This window comes from Ciconia boyciana, chromosome 4, assembly GCF_034638445.1.
Source record: "Ciconia boyciana chromosome 4, ASM3463844v1, whole genome shotgun sequence".
In the NCBI taxonomy this organism is placed as follows: domain Eukaryota; kingdom Metazoa; phylum Chordata; class Aves; order Ciconiiformes; family Ciconiidae; genus Ciconia; species Ciconia boyciana.
Genome location: NC_132937.1, coordinates 24,721,751 through 24,738,716, shown reverse-complemented (window position 1 = coordinate 24,738,716; position 16,966 = coordinate 24,721,751). Strand labels below are relative to the sequence as shown.

General features: G+C 42.0%; 1 protein-coding gene across 1 annotated transcript; it reads left to right on the top strand.

Annotated features, from left to right (window-relative positions):
• Positions 1–150: 150 nt before the first annotated feature.
• SLC45A2 (solute carrier family 45 member 2) lies at positions 151–16,719 on the top strand. Its single transcript, XM_072860895.1, has 8 exons — positions 151–156; positions 784–1,264; positions 2,370–2,546; positions 5,453–5,778; positions 9,608–9,751; positions 11,020–11,143; positions 12,115–12,320; positions 16,495–16,719. The coding sequence occupies exons 1-8, from the start codon at positions 151–153 to the stop codon at positions 16,717–16,719; spliced, it is 1,689 nt and encodes a 562-aa protein (XP_072716996.1).
• The last annotated feature ends 247 nt before the right edge of the window (positions 16,720–16,966 follow it).

The following is a 16,966-nucleotide window of genomic DNA, read 5'->3' as shown; positions in this document are numbered from 1 at the left end:
AGGAGTTGGACTAGATGACCTTTGAAGGCCCCTTCCAACCCAAACCATTCTATGATTCAGCATAGGTTGAATCAGCTGCCTCACTCAGGTGGCTAACCTGAAAGGTACCATTTTGGTATGTCACTACAGATTTCTTTTAAGCCTTTCTCTATGCAGGTAAGACCGTTTAACAAAAATGTAAGTGATCCTGATATCCTTTGTTTTTCAGAAACCAAGAAAATAATCAGTTGTGTTGAGGGTTGCACACGGCAGATACAAAAAAATATTCACCAGTTGCTGTTTGACAGACTTCTGTCAAGCTTTTTATCTGCCACTAACACTCTAGGGCAATAGGTAGGGCAATTATCTTCATGAAGTGCATTTAAATCCTTTTCTGCATATCTATTATAGATTATTTCCCCCCCGTTTGATCTACAGGAAATCTGCGCTCTCTCTGGTGCTCACGTCGTTTGCTGAATGGAAAGATGAGGGCTCTAGTTTCTTGGTATCACCGCTGTCTTACAGCAACCAGAGGAATAGCTTTGTGCCACACTAATCCTGCACCTTGCCCATGTGATGTATGTTCCCGTTATACGTGTTTCGTGCTTAAACAGTAGTTCTTTAGTTGTGGATAACTGGGAGCTTTGCAGACGCCCAAGAACTCTGATCTGCTAAGGTTAACACACACTTCCCCACCCCCTTCCTTTCATAACTTGTGATCGCAGAGCCATGAAAGTATGTGAGTCCCTCCCCCAGCACAGGCTGATCCCACCCGGCATATGATCTGGGCTCCATGTCAGCCAGGGCAGGCAGCACCGACTTGCTGGAGCGCTGCGCATAGCCAGAGCGACGACCTTAAGGAAAGAGAGTTTCCGCAGGGCTCTTCCACCCCCTTCTGAGGTGGCCAAGGCTGACATGGACGGCACCGGAGAGGAGAAGGCTCTGCTGCAATCTGTGACGAGAACTGGAGCAGTGGTGCCGAGGAAGCGAGCGGTGGGAAGGCTGGTCATGCACAGCATGGCGATGTTCGGCCGGGAGTTCTGCTATGCCGTGGAGGCTGCCTTTGTCACGCCGGTACTGCTCAGTGTAGGGCTGCCCAAGAACCTCTACAGCCTGGTGTGGCTCATCAGCCCTGTCCTGGGCTTCGTGCTGCAGCCCGTGGTAGGTTCAGCCAGTGATCACTGCACCTGTAGCTGGGGCAGGAGGCGACCTTACATTCTGGGTCTGGGCATCATAATGCTGTTAGGCATGGCTTTGTACCTCAATGGGGACGTGACGATCTCAGGTGAGTGAGGGGCATACGCTGTGCTGACAGACAAAACTCATCCTAGCCTTTTGAATCAGAAGGAAAAGAGGGGTTCCTTTTTTCCCTGCTAAAATGGACTCTTAAAATTGGGTATCATGTTCCTCAGCTGCATTGAAGGAGCTGGGGAACACTGAAATCTTCATACACGTTGAATCCTAACGCTGCATGTTATGTACCCTGTACATCGTGTTCTGTAGTTTCTGCATGTGATTACAGTATGTTGTATGTTGGCATGGTTGCCTGATCAGCTCATGCAAGTAAAGCACTGCTTAGGCCCAGAGAAGTTTTTACAAACTAAAATCTGCCTTGATAAGTTAAATGATCAGTATTGTTTGTGTGATGTAATACACATCCAAACTGAATATCTGTTAATCCCTATTTTAGATGGATTAGCATTCAAAATACATACCTTTAATTATTGCAGCACTGACTTGTCTTGGGACTGTGTTATGCTGGTGAATAATAGAAATCTGTAACTCCTTGGAAACTGTGTTGCAGCTGGAATATGCAAAATCAAATAGGAGTGACATCCTTAGATACTGTTATATTTCATCTTGAGATGTAACTTCGCAAAGGCTTGATGGAAAGTTGTTGCTGTCATTATGACTTGGCAGAGCGGGGAGGTTTGATTATGGATTGATTTATTCTCCCTGGATATCACTGATGTTGAGTATACTTATATTCATTTGCCCAAAAAGAGGTGTTACAGTCCACTCTTGATTATCTAAAACAATGGAAGGGTGGGACAAATAGAATAAAACAAAAAAGCACTACAAAATGCATGTGTGTTAGGCTACCAGAGCATGCCATGGAGGTGCGAAGGAGTAGATTAAGGCTAGTGATGCTCTTGATTGTGGAGCTTGGAGTACCTCGAGCTTGTGGTGACTCAAGGCAGTAAGTCAACCTAGCACAGCTCAGCGCTGCACAGTCAGTTACCCTGCTTCGCTGATGTGATTCTGGTATCACTGCTCTCTCTTGCATAACTAAGCACCGTTTAGATTCGGAGGTATCAGGAAAGATAAAATGTGGTTTTGCAGAACATGGCACTGTTGCTGTCAGAATGAGGGTGTTTTTCTTTTTGTAGCTTTCATCGGTGAGAGAAACAATCAGCGGACGTGGGCAATAGTCATTACCATGCTGGGAGTAGTGCTTTTTGATTTTGCAGCTGATTTTATTGATGGCCCCATCAAAGCATATTTATTTGATGTCTGCTCTCATCAGGATAAAGAGAAGGGTCTGCATTACCACGCCCTCTTTACAGGTACTCAGATCCCTTCCTTTCCTCCCTACTTCCTGAAGGAGAGGAAGGTAATTGCATGGATTTTATTCTTACTGTGTTTCTAATCTTGAATGAACTGATCATCTGATCCCACGCTTCAGTCACGAGTCTTTTGTTGCTGGGTTTTCAGTACTCCAGAGCACAGCAGCTTGTGATTGCTGCTAGAGGAATTCTGCTGCAGAAGGCTGCAGGCATAAATATTTACAGCAACATAGCCATTATTTAAGTAAGAGCAACTAATTATTTAAAGAAGTGAAGTAGTGTTTATTCAGCTTGTTCTGATTTTTTTCCAGCTTTTGGTAAAGCAAAAATTAAGGGATGTAACTTGTTTCCTTGCCATAGCACATACAAATAACATTTTTCAATCAGCATGTGACATCGAGCAAGAGCTGCACAAACGAGTGTAGTTGATTTCCATTCTTCAGCAGTGCTCCAATATGTGCTGCTTTCTTGTATAGAAATAGGAGTTCTTTGTAAAATTCAGAGCTTCACAACTTCCACAAAATAAGTCCAAGTGGTTCAGGCCAGGCCTATGCAAATGAAGTAAGAGCTTCATTTGCCTTCATACATGTTTGAAATGTGGCTGAGTTACAGAAGGAAACCTGTACTATGTGAGCCCTGTGTTGAGAAGATGCACAGGGAAGACACATAAGGTAGTGTACTTGTAATGTGAATTGGGAGTAGCTTCCAGCTGTGCCTGGGAGCAGTCACTGTGAAAGGACTAGACAAAAAGCAGACTAGATGAGAAGTCATGCAATCTGCATTGATGCAGATTTTTGTGGCTACTGAGCCATACCAAGAGCAGAGGCACGTAGATTCAGTGGCAGTTACGCTAGTCGAGGAGGGAGGTGTAGTAGCTATTGACAACAGGCCTATTTTGGACATACAAAATGGCTGTGTCCAGGAACACATATTATAAGGGAACCTTAAAGCCATATGGGAATTAAATCAGTATTATCCATTAGAAACTGTCAGATAAAATTTTTAATAATCACTTGTTTGGACAGAGAGGGGAGGGAGTCTCTATGTGTATTGTTGCCTTCAGCAGAACTCTGGTTGCATTTTTTCCTTGGATGATACTAAAAAGGCTCGATTTCTGAATTTGGAGCTACAGATTTAGCTGATTCATTTGTGTACTGAGCTGTGAAAAGGGATGTGGGACAAATCACATCAAATAAGACTAAAACAGATTGCGTTATTTGGTCCAGCACCCTGTGCCCTCTATAGCAAGATCCTCAGTATCTTAACACTTCCTGATGGGTAATTACCTAGCCTGTTCTTGAAATCCTCCCTTGATAGGGGTTCTGCAGCCCTCCCAAGGCAGTCTGCTCCAGCACTCCACTGGCCTTGTTGTTAGATAGTTTTCCCTAAAATTTAATCTTAATATCCATTCCCTACAATTTACCTTTATTATTCCTTGTTCTATCCCTATTAGACACAGACAGCAATCTTCCCATTTCTTTTCTGGCTTCTGTTTTAGATATTATTTTGTTTCCCCTATTTAGTTACTTCTTTTTATACTAAATATCTCCAGGATTTTGCTCTCCAGTTTGTCTTCAGTTTAAGGTGTGAATATGAAATTCGATCGCTCTGCAGTTGAAACTTAGCACCACTGAGACAAGTGGAAGGAAGAGCACGCATATCCAACACACAACACTTGGACTGCATTCCAATATCATGATTGCTTTTTGTCAAAACAGTATGCAAAGACGACCTCAAACATCAAACACTCATTCTGTGCAAACATTTAGTGTGGGTTTTCTTCAAAAAGTTATTAACAGCTTAATTGTTTTTCATGAGAAGAAGCAAGGATACAGTCCCCTGTAAAATGCAGTAGGACACAATGAAGGAGGGCCATAATCGGACCCGAGAGGCAAAAAAGTACAGAAAACCCAGAATGAAATCAACATCCCGTGTTTTGTAGGTGAAGCAAATGTAGGTCCTATTACCTCTGTTACTTTTTGTTAGACAGAATGGTTCTGCCATACATTGTCTTCAGTTCTAAGCAGAAGAGTAGCAATACTTCCAAGTCCTTCAAATGCTTCTATCCTGCTGAAGTCCCCCGTCCTGCAGAGCCACCTGGTTAACAAGGTGCCAGGACTCTACAAAGCTGCTTCCTCTACCAGAGCTCTCTACTGTATGTAACAGTGTGCACTTTCTTGTGCTTCTGAAACTGTGTGCACTAATAACAAAAAGAAGACATTTTAAAAAATTTGGGCTGAACGCTGGTTTTATTAACTTCAAGACACAAGGTAGCACTCTCATTTTACCTTTTATTCTAACTTTTCTGAGAAAATCAGTAAACAGAATTACACATTTGTATTTGATCCTTTTTGTGTTATTTTCCGAGTGGTGAGGTACTTGGATTTTGATAACTACAAAACAATGCTTTTGGTTTTATTTCCTTTTTTTTTTAATTTCAAAAGGAAACAGTATTTCTGTTTAGCTTCAGCTATATAAAATACATTTTACAAAGTCAAAACTATAGATAGTCTCATATATATTATAGATAATTTAAAAATATTTGTTTGTTCTGTGAAGTTTTAAAAACCCCATAAATTTCAGTAGAATTTTATTTTGTATTACTCACTGTTTCAAAGAAAATAAAGCCTCAAAGAATCAAGAAAATAGATGGAGGCCCATGTTGCTATATGGTCAGGCATTTTTTGAGACCTCTGTCCACCAGAGCTGAGGAGATTTTTCAAGAGATATTTTGGTAACTGCTCATGTGTGTGATTAGGTCAGTATTCCTATTTTTTGTGATTAATATCTGGAGAGTGATTATTCAGTAATTTCTAGAGGTGGTCACATGTTGAGGGTACTGTGTACTTCTGTTTCTTTTATCAATGCCAGTAGATCTTTTTTCTCCTTTTGGCCCACTGCCGTAGGTTTGGGAGGAGCCCTGGGTTACCTGACAGGTGCTATGGATTGGAGTCAAACTGTACTAGGATATTCCTTGGCGTCGGAATTCCAGGTGATTTTCTTCTTCGCAGCCTTGGTTTTCCTAATCTGCCTTACCGTACATCTGCACAGTATTCCTGAAGTCCCACTCACATACAAAAATGAAGAGACAAACTTCTTGTTGGAAGTGACTGAAGCCTATAAATATAGATCCATAGAGGAGGAAATCAAGAACGGTTACTTACAATCGACATGTACAGAAATAAAGGCTGTCGCTAAACCAAGGAAATGTGCTGTTACATCACGTAGAGAGGTAAGTGCAGAGATCATTTTGTAACCCATATCGTTCCACCCTTGGAGACCCTTTAATTAGCTAATGCTGACTATTTGGAATGGAGCCCTTTCACATACACAGAAGAAGAATCCTCCACTAGGATACAGGGTCAGTAGAAAGCCTGCTTGCTTTCTCTTTTTTTATTTATGAAGTGTTTCCAGCAAGAGGGATGAGATGGACTAGTCCTGATGCTTTGAATAATTGGCAGGGGTGAGGGAGAACCAGGTTCAGGTTTCTGCTCTGCCTCAGTCTCCTGATATCCTCCTCATGTGACTTTTGTCAAGAGGATATACGTTGTCCTGTAGTCCTGACAGAATTAACATCACATTGCGGACAAGAACTACAGACCATTAATGTTTGATATAAAACTGTAACTCCCATTGAAGTCCACACACTTACATACGTAGCACATATGAAATGTTTGTTCCCTGGTCTGGTAAACATTCCAGTTATGCTGCTGCTCAACATTTCATTGAGGATTTATTGACGGTACTGATGTGTTTTAAATTGCTACTTCTACAACAATGCTACCTTGCTTCCAGAGTTTTAGTTTTATTTTGAAGTGATGTTGTAGCTGTGTCTTTGGCAGAACTTTTAGGTGGGAGAGAATAGCCAGTACTTTCAAATCATCACTATTCAAATCATTCATTTTCAAAGAAACACTATTTTGTTTCTGCTGCATTTTAATGAGAGATTGCTTCAATCTAAGGCAACTAGGAAAAGGTGAATCTACCTGAAGAATATCTGGCGAGCACATTTCTAGAATGGTCTTACGAACAGATAATAGTTTTTACTGTTTTGTGGATGACTTTTAGTGCTAGGAATCCTCACTGCACTCTCACGGTACCCTAGGTAAGCAAAGGCTAATGTGTGTGTTTGGCTCCAAGTATAACAATAAGTGATGAAACAGTTGCTTGTTTTAATTTCACTTCTGATCTCTTGTATATCTATCCCTGATACAGGTCTTGATCAATCAGGTAGAAAATACTAAGAATGTGCAGATGGTTATAAGTTAGAAACCTAAACTCATGTTTAAGCTACAAATAAAAGGGATTTATTATCTTTTACTATTTATCATTTGTATTATAATAGCACTTGGTATTCCTAACCTGAAGAAAAATATTATTACACCAGATATAACACAAAGGTAGAATAAGAGAGGAACACTGCCGGATGCAAATGCCAGACAAGCACAGAGAGGCGCAGACAGCAAAGCAACAGTTTGTCGGGAGAATATGGCTAGCACACTGCGATGCTGTCCCTGTTTCCCCACTCTAGGCCCACTTGAGCAGCCAGCATTCTTCACCAGCACTGTTCACTCTGAGCATCCTCCAGACTGTCAGGGATGCTGAGTGTCATTGACTGCTTGGGCCATGTGGGCTCTAAAGAAAGGAAAGTAAATGAAGAGGAGAGAGCAGGTGCAGTGAAAGCGAAGGGAGCAGACACGGGGTCGGGGTAGCCTCTACCTTGGCAAGAACTAATTCCACTGAATCAGTAACGTCTGACACCCAAGGTGAAGCTCTGGTGTCCACTGTGGGCAAGCTTGTGCCATTGCCCTCCTCCCTATATTTTTGGCTGGACAGCCTGTCAGAGGCTCACAGTGCCTTGATCTGTCTCATGGTTCTTTGATGTGCCTGGGCATGTATGAATTCTAGACACTCACTGCCTTAATGGTCTGTCTCTTGTGGCACATTTTCTGAGTTCATTCATTACTGTAATTGCTTCCTTGAAGAAATGGTTTGGTGTCCTGTTTTTCTGTGTTTCTTTTTTTGCTGCAGGCATCATGGCCCTATGTCTTTTAAATTAAGGACTGTGCACTTACATGCTGATAGCTACTATGATTATTAATGAGATTTGATGTGTGACAGTATGAACAGACATCCAAAGTGATTCATCTTTTGTTCTTTAGTTTGGTGCCAAATTACTCAAGATCTACTGCCATAAAACCCAAGTCATATTGATTCCTCTGCATTCTTATGAATCATCTTAGGCCTCGACTTGTAGTGATTTTATAGAGAAAATGACTGGGTATTGTAAGCTTTTGAAGGATAAGGCACTTTAACGGAGCCAAACTTCAGCACATCGTTTAAATTAGTATGGGGTTTGTGTGTTGGTGTGTATTGATGTGTGCATTAAACATTTCAGTTTCCATTTCCACTCTCTAAAATATCTAAATAGAAAGCAAGCATTTCTATCTAGCTGTCAAATTATTGTTTGCAATTACAGCGGTGTCCTTTGTAGTTCCCTGACCTTATGTTAACACTTTGATTGGAAAGGCTCTTTTAAAGAACTGTGTAGAAGACAAATTAAATAATTCTAGTCAAACAATAGTAATTATCCTTGAAATAACACTAATGAGTCAATATGGAATTTTTTTGGTTGTTTTTTATAACAGTAGAAGAATAGAAATCTTACCCTGTTTAAAAGAGACAGTGATGCCAAGAGAAATTCCAAGGGATTTGGACAATGTGCAGTTCAAGGTGAAAGTCAGCAACTGGAATTTTGGCATTCCAATGAAGATTAAAAACCTCCCACTGGAGCAAAGTATTTTCCAACTCTATATGTGGTCATTATTCATAGAGTAGCTTGCAGCATAACCTAGTTCAAAGGAAAGCAGAATTCTGAAAAGTAAGTAGAACATTGAAGGAAGGAAAAAGAAATCATTATCTTACAGCAAATTGAAAACAAAATTCACCTTTCCAGTGATGAACATAACTTTTACAGTTCTTCCACATTTCATGACCATACAGCTTCCCTTACCATCTCTCCCAACACTGTTGCCTCCAAACATCACTAGAGAAAATTGGAAGTGTCCCACCATGCACAGATAAAATGATATCGTTTTTTTTCTTTAAAAGCAAAGAACCATGCAGAAGCTTTAAAGCAGTAAGAATTGTGTGTTGCAAATGCCTGACATCAAGCATACCTACAGTACTAAAAAAATTCAAGTGATACAAGTGGTCAGATGAATGTGCCTGGAAAAGAAACTGAGAGAGAGTTTTTGGGCACAGGGCTCAGACAAGGAGGAGGGAGATAAGGTGGGTCATTGAAGGTGGTGAGAAATTTTGTTTTTCCCCATCAGTGAGATTTGTTAACCAGCACCAGATTTTGAAATGAGTTATTTCTCCCATGAGATGAGATGTTCAGGTGCTGGAGTTCACGTACTCTGGCTGCTAAGAGTTTGACTGGTGCTGCATCTCCTGTGATGTATCACAGTCTCTCCCTGCTTCATGGAGGGGAGGACAGTACATAGTGGAAATCTCACGATACTCCAGAAGAGGTGACGTTTTCTAGGGAATTTAGCACATAGTAGGGAATGGCGACGAGATCTCAGAAGTGCCGTATTACACAACTGATACATTTTAATTCTCAGGAAGTATTTTGAGTTTCATTTTTTCCGTGGCAAATTTAAATTTTCAGTCTAAACCTGATTGCCTCCATAAAGAACTTATTTTTTTTTCTGTTTTTGTTTTTTTTTTTAAATTCCACTGAAGCTGTTTTGGCAGAAAATTTTCACTTGGTTCTACAAGTAAATAATAATATGACTGATTGTAACAGCAGGAAATGTTACACCCCAGCTCTCCCAGAGTCTCTGTGAATCCTTCTGATTACTTTATTAGGCAATGGCTCTACAAATCAAATATATATTGAAGGACATTCATTACCCAAGCAACCCTTCCTAGCAAAAACTAAAAAACTTCGGAAGTTTATCAAAGAAAAGGTGCTGAGGCCTTCTTCATTTGCTGTCAGCTATTTTATTAGCCCTCAGGGCAATAATACAGTATTATTGTTAAATACTTGCTTTTAGGATCAAAGGCGGATGACCCTTCAATCACTCCTGAAGACACTTTTAAGCATGCCATCCCACTATCGCTATCTGTGTGTGAGCCACCTCTTTGGATGGATGGCTTTCCTGTCCAACATGCTCTTCTTCACAGATTTCATGGGACAGGTAAAAGCATACAATCCTCTCACTTCTCTTTCCTCGTAGCATCTCCTCCTCCACCAAAAAGAAATGAGACGGTGTTATAATCCTGAAGAAATGACAGTGGTGGGAGAGCCAGTTGCATCTGGATGGCTCAGCAAGAGTTTTGTAAAACAGCTAATTGATCTCAGGCCCTCATTCTGACCCAGTCTGTTGGATCTTTGGGGAAAACCTTTTAGTATTTGTAAGGCTATTTGTGTCTATTTAAGTGTTCCAAATGAAGCTCTCGGAGCTGTTCCAAACACATCCATTCTCTGCTTTGGCTTTGGAGCTGCTCCGAGATGGGTAGGTTTCCTAACTAAAGTAATGCTGATGTTGCTTGGATGCCGCTGGCCTTATCCTGGTGCGTGGGCACTGTCGGCACAAAGCTGTTCACCTGCAGTGCAGCATCCCTGGCCTCAGGCTCTGCAGGTCTTTGCACACAGTGAGCTACTTGGTAGCTGAAAGCTCTTGTCTCCTTTAATTTGGCTGTCCCTGCCATACCTCTTTAAACCTTTCCCTGAGTCCCTTCTGCCAGCAACTCTTTGCCTTCATGATATCCAGTGCTCCCTTTCCCACGCCATTCCCAAGCAGTAAGACTGTACGTCCCTGCCGGTGATTCTTGCTTATACAATCCTGTCTGCCTCCTTTCTTCCATGGTACAAATATGCTCCTGGAACAAATCCTCTCATTGCTACTTCCTTTTTTCTGTGGTTTCCATGCAGTGTTCCCATTTCCTTGCCTTTTTTTGTCTGTGCAGGTGAGAGGGAGGGGTTTTTTTCCTGCAGAGTGTATGAACAACTGAAAGAAAACGTTTTGCTTGCCTAGATAAGGAGCTGAATGAGATAATTACTGGGTGGAAAAATGAGTGTGTTGGGAAAACAAAAAAAATAATTGTAGATAAATTAGGGAAAGAAAGGCTAAGGCAAGAAGGCAGAAGTGGAAAGAGGAGAGTGGGAAATAAGACACCCAAAGGAAAAAGAGCAAACGAGTCAGTGTAGAGTGGACAGTCCAGGAAAAGGCAGAGAGTAATAAATGAGGAAGAGCCTGGGATGTGAGAATCTGGGAGAAATGAGTGTGAAACCTGGAGAACTGTGAAGGGATGGTTAGGGCACTGCTTAACAGATTTCTTGGGTGCTAATTATCTCCCCTACCAGGGATGAGGCCCTGTGTTGAGTACCCTGTTCTCATAAGAAGGAGGTATTATATACATGCAGTCCATCCTTGCCTTCTGCGATCTTTGTGGTCTCTTTCAGGTTGTATACCAGGGTAGTCCTTATGCACCTCATAACTCCACGCTTTACCTTACCTACAAAACAGGAGTAGAGGTGGGATGCTGGGGGCTGTGCATCAACGCAATTTCTTCATCAGTCTATTCTTGTAAGTACCCAGGAATGTACTCCAGCACTGTGTTTTGAAACAGTGTTTAAGCTGTTCACTATTTGCCATTGTTTAAAAAACCAAAGTGATACCAGATTAACTGTTTTTTTTCCACATTAAAACTTTAAGAAATGTTACATTCTCAGCATTGTCAGAAACTCGTATCTTAACATGAACAGTTCCTGACCACATGATGAGGGGTCACTTTGGGAGTAAGGCATTGTTCTGCATGTGAACTGACCCTGAACACTGAAAATCATCCTGAAGTTAAATGCCAGACTAAAATGGATGCCATGGGCATCATTCTGAGATGCTCTTTCACCTAGCAGTGCTGTAGCTGTAGGTTCTCAAAGGTCCTTCTGATGGCTTCTCCCCATCTGCATTCCTCGTAAAATAACTTCTTCACAGGGCAGTAGAAGTTCTTGCCAGAAGCATGAACCTTGCTCTTCAAAATTATGTGTAAATATGCTAGCACAGTTCCCCAGATGGATTTCACCATAGCTCTTACCAAGGATTAAAAAAACTACTTGCGATCTGAAAACTCAAATGAGTAGCATTTGGGGGGCTGAATTGAGCATCTAAAAGAGGCATGAGGAAAATCTTTTTCCCTTTGGAGCTTAACTACAGGCATTTCTGTAGCACCTTTCTCAGCTCAGACAGAGGTTGATGCCAAACGTTTGCATTATAATCAAACAGTGGAAATTTCTGAGGTTGTCAGTGAGGCAGTTCTTCCAGAATGGTTGTTAACTACTTATTCTCTGGAGTTGGCTATGCCAGAATAAGACTGTCCCCAGAATAAGCAAGTATTCTCTGGCAAGTTTATACCTACAGTAATTCAAGGCAACTTCCAAAATCAGGAATAGTGTCTCCTTCATTGCATTTTACAAAATAAAACCCCTTAAAGGAACTCCCTGATGAAATGTGACCTGTTTTGTTTTAGTCTTATCAGCATTTTAACTTTCTTTTCACAGACCTGCAGAAAATCCTTCTGCCATACATAGGATTAAAGGGACTTTATTTCATTGGATACCTACTTTTTGGATTGGGTACTGGATTAATTGGCTTGTTTCCCAATGTCTATTCCACTCTGGCTCTGTGTTCCCTCTTTGGTGTCATGTCCAGCACGCTGTACACAGTGCCATTCCACCTCATTGCAGAGTATCACAGGGAAGAAGAGGTGAGTTCAGTGTCTAAGGAAGGGTAAGTTTATATCTGTCTGGGCGTGTTTAGTCTGCTTTGGGAGAAAACTGGATAGAACTGGTGAGCAGCTTTTAATTTTAATTTCAAAATATTTATGATGACACATGTTTTGAATGGAAAGTTTCTGACAGAGAGAGTTGAGGTCCCAGCTCCAAACTCTCCAAACAATCCTGCAGTGAGACAAATAATTATTTATCATCACAGCTGAAACAAAGCCAATCACAGTACGTGTTCAGGCAGTAAGCAGATAACAGGGTTCCACTTCGTGTTGCCTTCAAGCACTACCTTCCTTATATCCTTCCTTCCAGCTGTATTAGCCTAGGACTTGACTTCTGAGTTCCTAAGGTTAATAACCACACTGTAAAGGCTGACAGAATTTTTAGTTAACTGCAAAGTGTTACAAAAACTGTTAGCTAATAAAGATATGAAATTGAAGTACAGTTTCATATAGTTCAGTATTAAAGTATATACCACATTCTTATTATCTCTCTAAATGGCTGGGGCTGGTTTTTGGTCCTCCACAGCATGAAATCCTGTTTCCAAGGAAAATCTGGAAAAGCTTGCATTCCTTATATCATGTTACTGGCCACAGCAGGATCTTCGTGTCTTGTAAAGTGTTGAGCTCTTCAACGGAAAAGTTCTCTCAAGTCTCTTAAGTTAGTGAGAGAGCTGGAAACAAGAAGGATTAAAAGAGTTGGGAGGACTTAGGAAAAGTTCTCATTATATCTCAGGATATTCGAAGAAATTAATAAAGGAAATGTTGAACCATTGAAAAACAACATAGAAACATAGTTGAGACCAGCACAGGGCTAGATCTAGTCCTTGACAACATGTCCTACTGTTCTGTACAGCTTTTAAACATCACCATCTGAATGATGAATACAAGAAAACTCTTAATTATTCCATTGTATCCTAGGAGGATGTCTCAATGTGGTTAAATATTTCATAGATCTGATTCCTAATTTTTCAGTTAATTTCTCTATTCCTTCCAACAGAGAACAATCATGATGAAGAGTTTTAGAAAGATAGAACAAAGGACAGGGAATGAACCCAGTTTAGGGTGAGATCACAATCCTAACCTCAGGCCAGACAACTCAAAGAGAGGGAGTAAAGACAAAATTGTAGTCCAGCTCTGATTTAGAGCTGTTCCAAGACAGAAGTGAAATAAAATATGCTGAAGTGTGCATGGACCTTATATTTAATAGGCTAATATATTCAAATGTTACTTGTAAGACAACCGACTGTTTCTTGTTTGGTATATGGTACTTTCTATGCCAGATGTTAAATGATATATAATTCTATGTTACATCTGATATTAACAGAATTAGGTTTATCTCAAATCTTCTGTAATGTACAAGATAGAAAAAATAAAGAGGAAACATCGAGTGCAAGATTGCGTTTATTTACACATTAATATAATTGTGGTCAGAACTACTAACACATAGGAACACTGGGCACAGACCAGGAAAATAGATATAATTTAAAAAAAAAAAAGTCTAAAATTGGAAATACTTCAGGTGAAAGGACTGTATCATTCCAGAACAAAGAACAGACATTTTCCTCACTATGCATTCTACCAAAATCATGTGCTGGGTTTTAACATGCTGCCATTTCAACTCTTGTTTCGTGCTGCTGTTCCCTAGGATCCAAATTCAATTTTGTCTACTGGATTAGGAAGAGACTGTTTGTCTCCCGTACTTTTGAGCTTTGGGTGGTAACAGCTCAAAGGCAATGTAATAGGTCTTGTGAAAAGCAAAAAGCATCTTAATGGCCAAGAGCATTTGGATACCAGAAGACAGCAACACAGTTAGCCTACAGTATGGAAACCTCTTGTTTGTTACAATACAACCTTCTCTATTCAACAGCCTATGCAAGAAGAACAATAAATATGTAAACTATCATGTAATTTCCCAACAAAACAGAATAGATCCTTCCTGGGGGGAATCACAGAATCACAGAATTGTATAGGTTGGAAAAGACCTTTAAGATCATCAAGTCCAACCGTAAACCTAACACCACCAAGACCACCACTATACCATGTCCCTAAGCACCTCATCCAAACGTCTTTTAAATACCTCCAGGGATGGCGACTCAACCACTTCCCTGGGCAGCCTGTTCCAATGCTTGATAACCCTTTCAGTGAACTAAAATTTCCTAATATCCAGTCTAAACCTCCTCTGGCGCAACTTGAGGCCATTTTCTCTCGCCCTATCACTTGTTACCTGGGAGAAGAGACCGGCCCCCATCTCTCTACAACCTCCTGTCAGGTATTTGTAGAGAGCCATAAGGTCTCCCCTCAGCCTCCTTTTCCCCAGGCTAAACAACCCCAGCTCCCTCAGCCGCTCCTCATCAGACTTGTGCTCCAGACCCTTCACCAGCTTCGTTGCCCTTCTCTGGACACGCTCCAGCCCCTCAATGTCTCTCTTGTAGTGAGGGGCCCAAAACTGAACACAGTATTCAAGGTGTGGCCTCACCAGTGCCGAGTACAGGGGATGATCACTGCCCTAGTCCTGCTGCCCACACTATTTCTGATACAAGTCAGGATGCCGTTGGCTTTCCTGGCCACCTGGGCACACTGCTGGCTCATATTCAGCCGGCTGTCAACCAACACCCCCAGGTCCTTTTCTGCCGGGCAGCTTTCCAGCCACTCTTCCCCAAGCCTGTAGCGTTGCATGGGGTTGTTGTGACCCAAGTGCAGGACCTTGTACTTGGCCCTGTTGAACCCCATACAATTGACCTAGTCCCATTGATCCAGCCTGTCCAGATCCCTCTGCAGAGCCTTCCTACTCTCAAGCAGATCAACACTCCCACACAACTTGGTGTCGTTGGCAAACTTACTGAGGGTGCACTCGATCCCTTCATCCAGGTCATTGATAGAGACATTAAACAGGACTGGTCCCAGTACTGAGCCCTGGGGAACATCGCTTGTGACCAGCTGCCAACTGGAGTAAACTCCATTCACCACCACTCTTTGGGCCTGGCCATCCAGCCAGTTCTTAACCCAGCGAAGCGTACACCGGTCCAAGCCATGAGCAGCCAGTTTCTCCAGGAGAATGCTGTGGGAAACGGTGTCAAAGGCTTTACTGAAGTCTAGATAGACAACATCCACAGCCTTTCCCTCATCCACTAAGCGGGTCACCTTGTCATAGAAGGAGATCAGGTTGGTCAAGCAGGACCTGCCTTTCCTGAACCCATGCTGGCTGGGCTTGATCCCTTGGTTATCCTCTACATGCCGTGTGATAGCACTCAGGATGATCTGCTCCATAGAACAGCTGAAGTTAGAAGGGACCTCCAGAGATCATGTAGTCCAACCCCTGCTCAAGCAGGGCCACCTGGAGCAGGTTGCCCAGGGTCATGTCCAGTCTGGTTTGAATATTTCCAAGGATGGAGGCTCCACAAGCCCTTTGGTCAACCTGTTCCAGTGATCGACCACTCTCACAGGGTACTTATATACGAGATGCTTGTATATAATAAATGAAGCCTTTTGCTCTGTTAGTTCTATCATAGCAGATATACAGATAATCAGTTGTTAATAATGGTCTTCAGTAGTGTAGAAGAATCCTAGTCTGGACATTTGTTTTCAGATTTTTCTTTTTTTCCCCAGCAATAAAGGCATTAAATTTAGATTTTAGTTCTGAACTCCTTTATGTGCTTTGAGGCATAACTTCAGAGCACAGTACTCCATTATAACTAATTATGATCTGTATGTGTGTGGGACATAGTATGACTCATCTTAACATCCCTTTGAGGCTCTCCTTCAACCATGAGAGCTGGAGCTAAATTTTCCATGACGGAGTGTCCTGTACTGTGAAATGTCAGTTTGCTAGACCTCAAATAGACCTCAACTTGAAGGAAACGGCTAATTTTTCTGATCAAGTTTCATTTCTTTCCTTGAGAGAAGGGATAGAGGGAAAAATTGCAGATGGGAGAAACGGGACCATTTGGGAGGGAGCTTGGAAAACTCATCATAACTTTTAAAATCTGTTTGAATTCCGTAACCTCTGTGGGACAAGCAGAAAAAACGGAAGGGAAGCAGAGAGCTATTGTCCTGTCTTGCTGCACCTGGGGGGTCGTGACAGTGCGTTGGCCGAGAGCTGCAAGTTATCAGTGCTGTCTCATTTCACTGGGTTTTGTTTTGTGTTTATTTGCAGAGCCTGAACCTGCAGGATGGGGAACAAGCTGGAGAGCACGGGCGAGGGAAGGGCATTGACTGTGCTGCTCTCACCTGCATGGTCCAGCTGGCCCAGATCATTCTCGGTGTGGGCCTGGGGCTCTTGGTTAGTGTTGCCGGCAGCGTGGTCACTGTGATTTCGGCATCTATGGTGGCACTGATCGGCTGCTGCTTTGTTGCTTTTTGTGTTCGATATGTGGAGTAGGACTGTGTGAAGCAGCTGGAAGAAATCTCCCCAGGGGAGTGTTTTCTTTCTGGGTCAGTAGCACTGGTGCTGTTGCCGTGCTGATACTGCTGGCACGTCCTCCTCTCTTACCTCCTCGGAGCGGTTGCAATTCCAGAGCTTTATGAAATGGAGACTTGCCTAATGCCTCAGATTGAGGCATTAAGAGGTTGCCTAATGCCTCAGATTGAAAGCTTCTGTATTTTGACTGCTTTACTACTTCATTCCT

Coding starts and splice junctions, on each gene's coding strand:
- SLC45A2 (XM_072860895.1), top strand. Junction 9,752..11,019: donor TCACAGATTTCATGGGACAG/GTAAAAGCATAC, acceptor GGTCTCTTTCAG/GTTGTATACCAGGGTAGTCC. Junction 11,144..12,114: donor TTCTTCATCAGTCTATTCTT/GTAAGTACCCAG, acceptor TTCTTTTCACAG/ACCTGCAGAAAATCCTTCTG.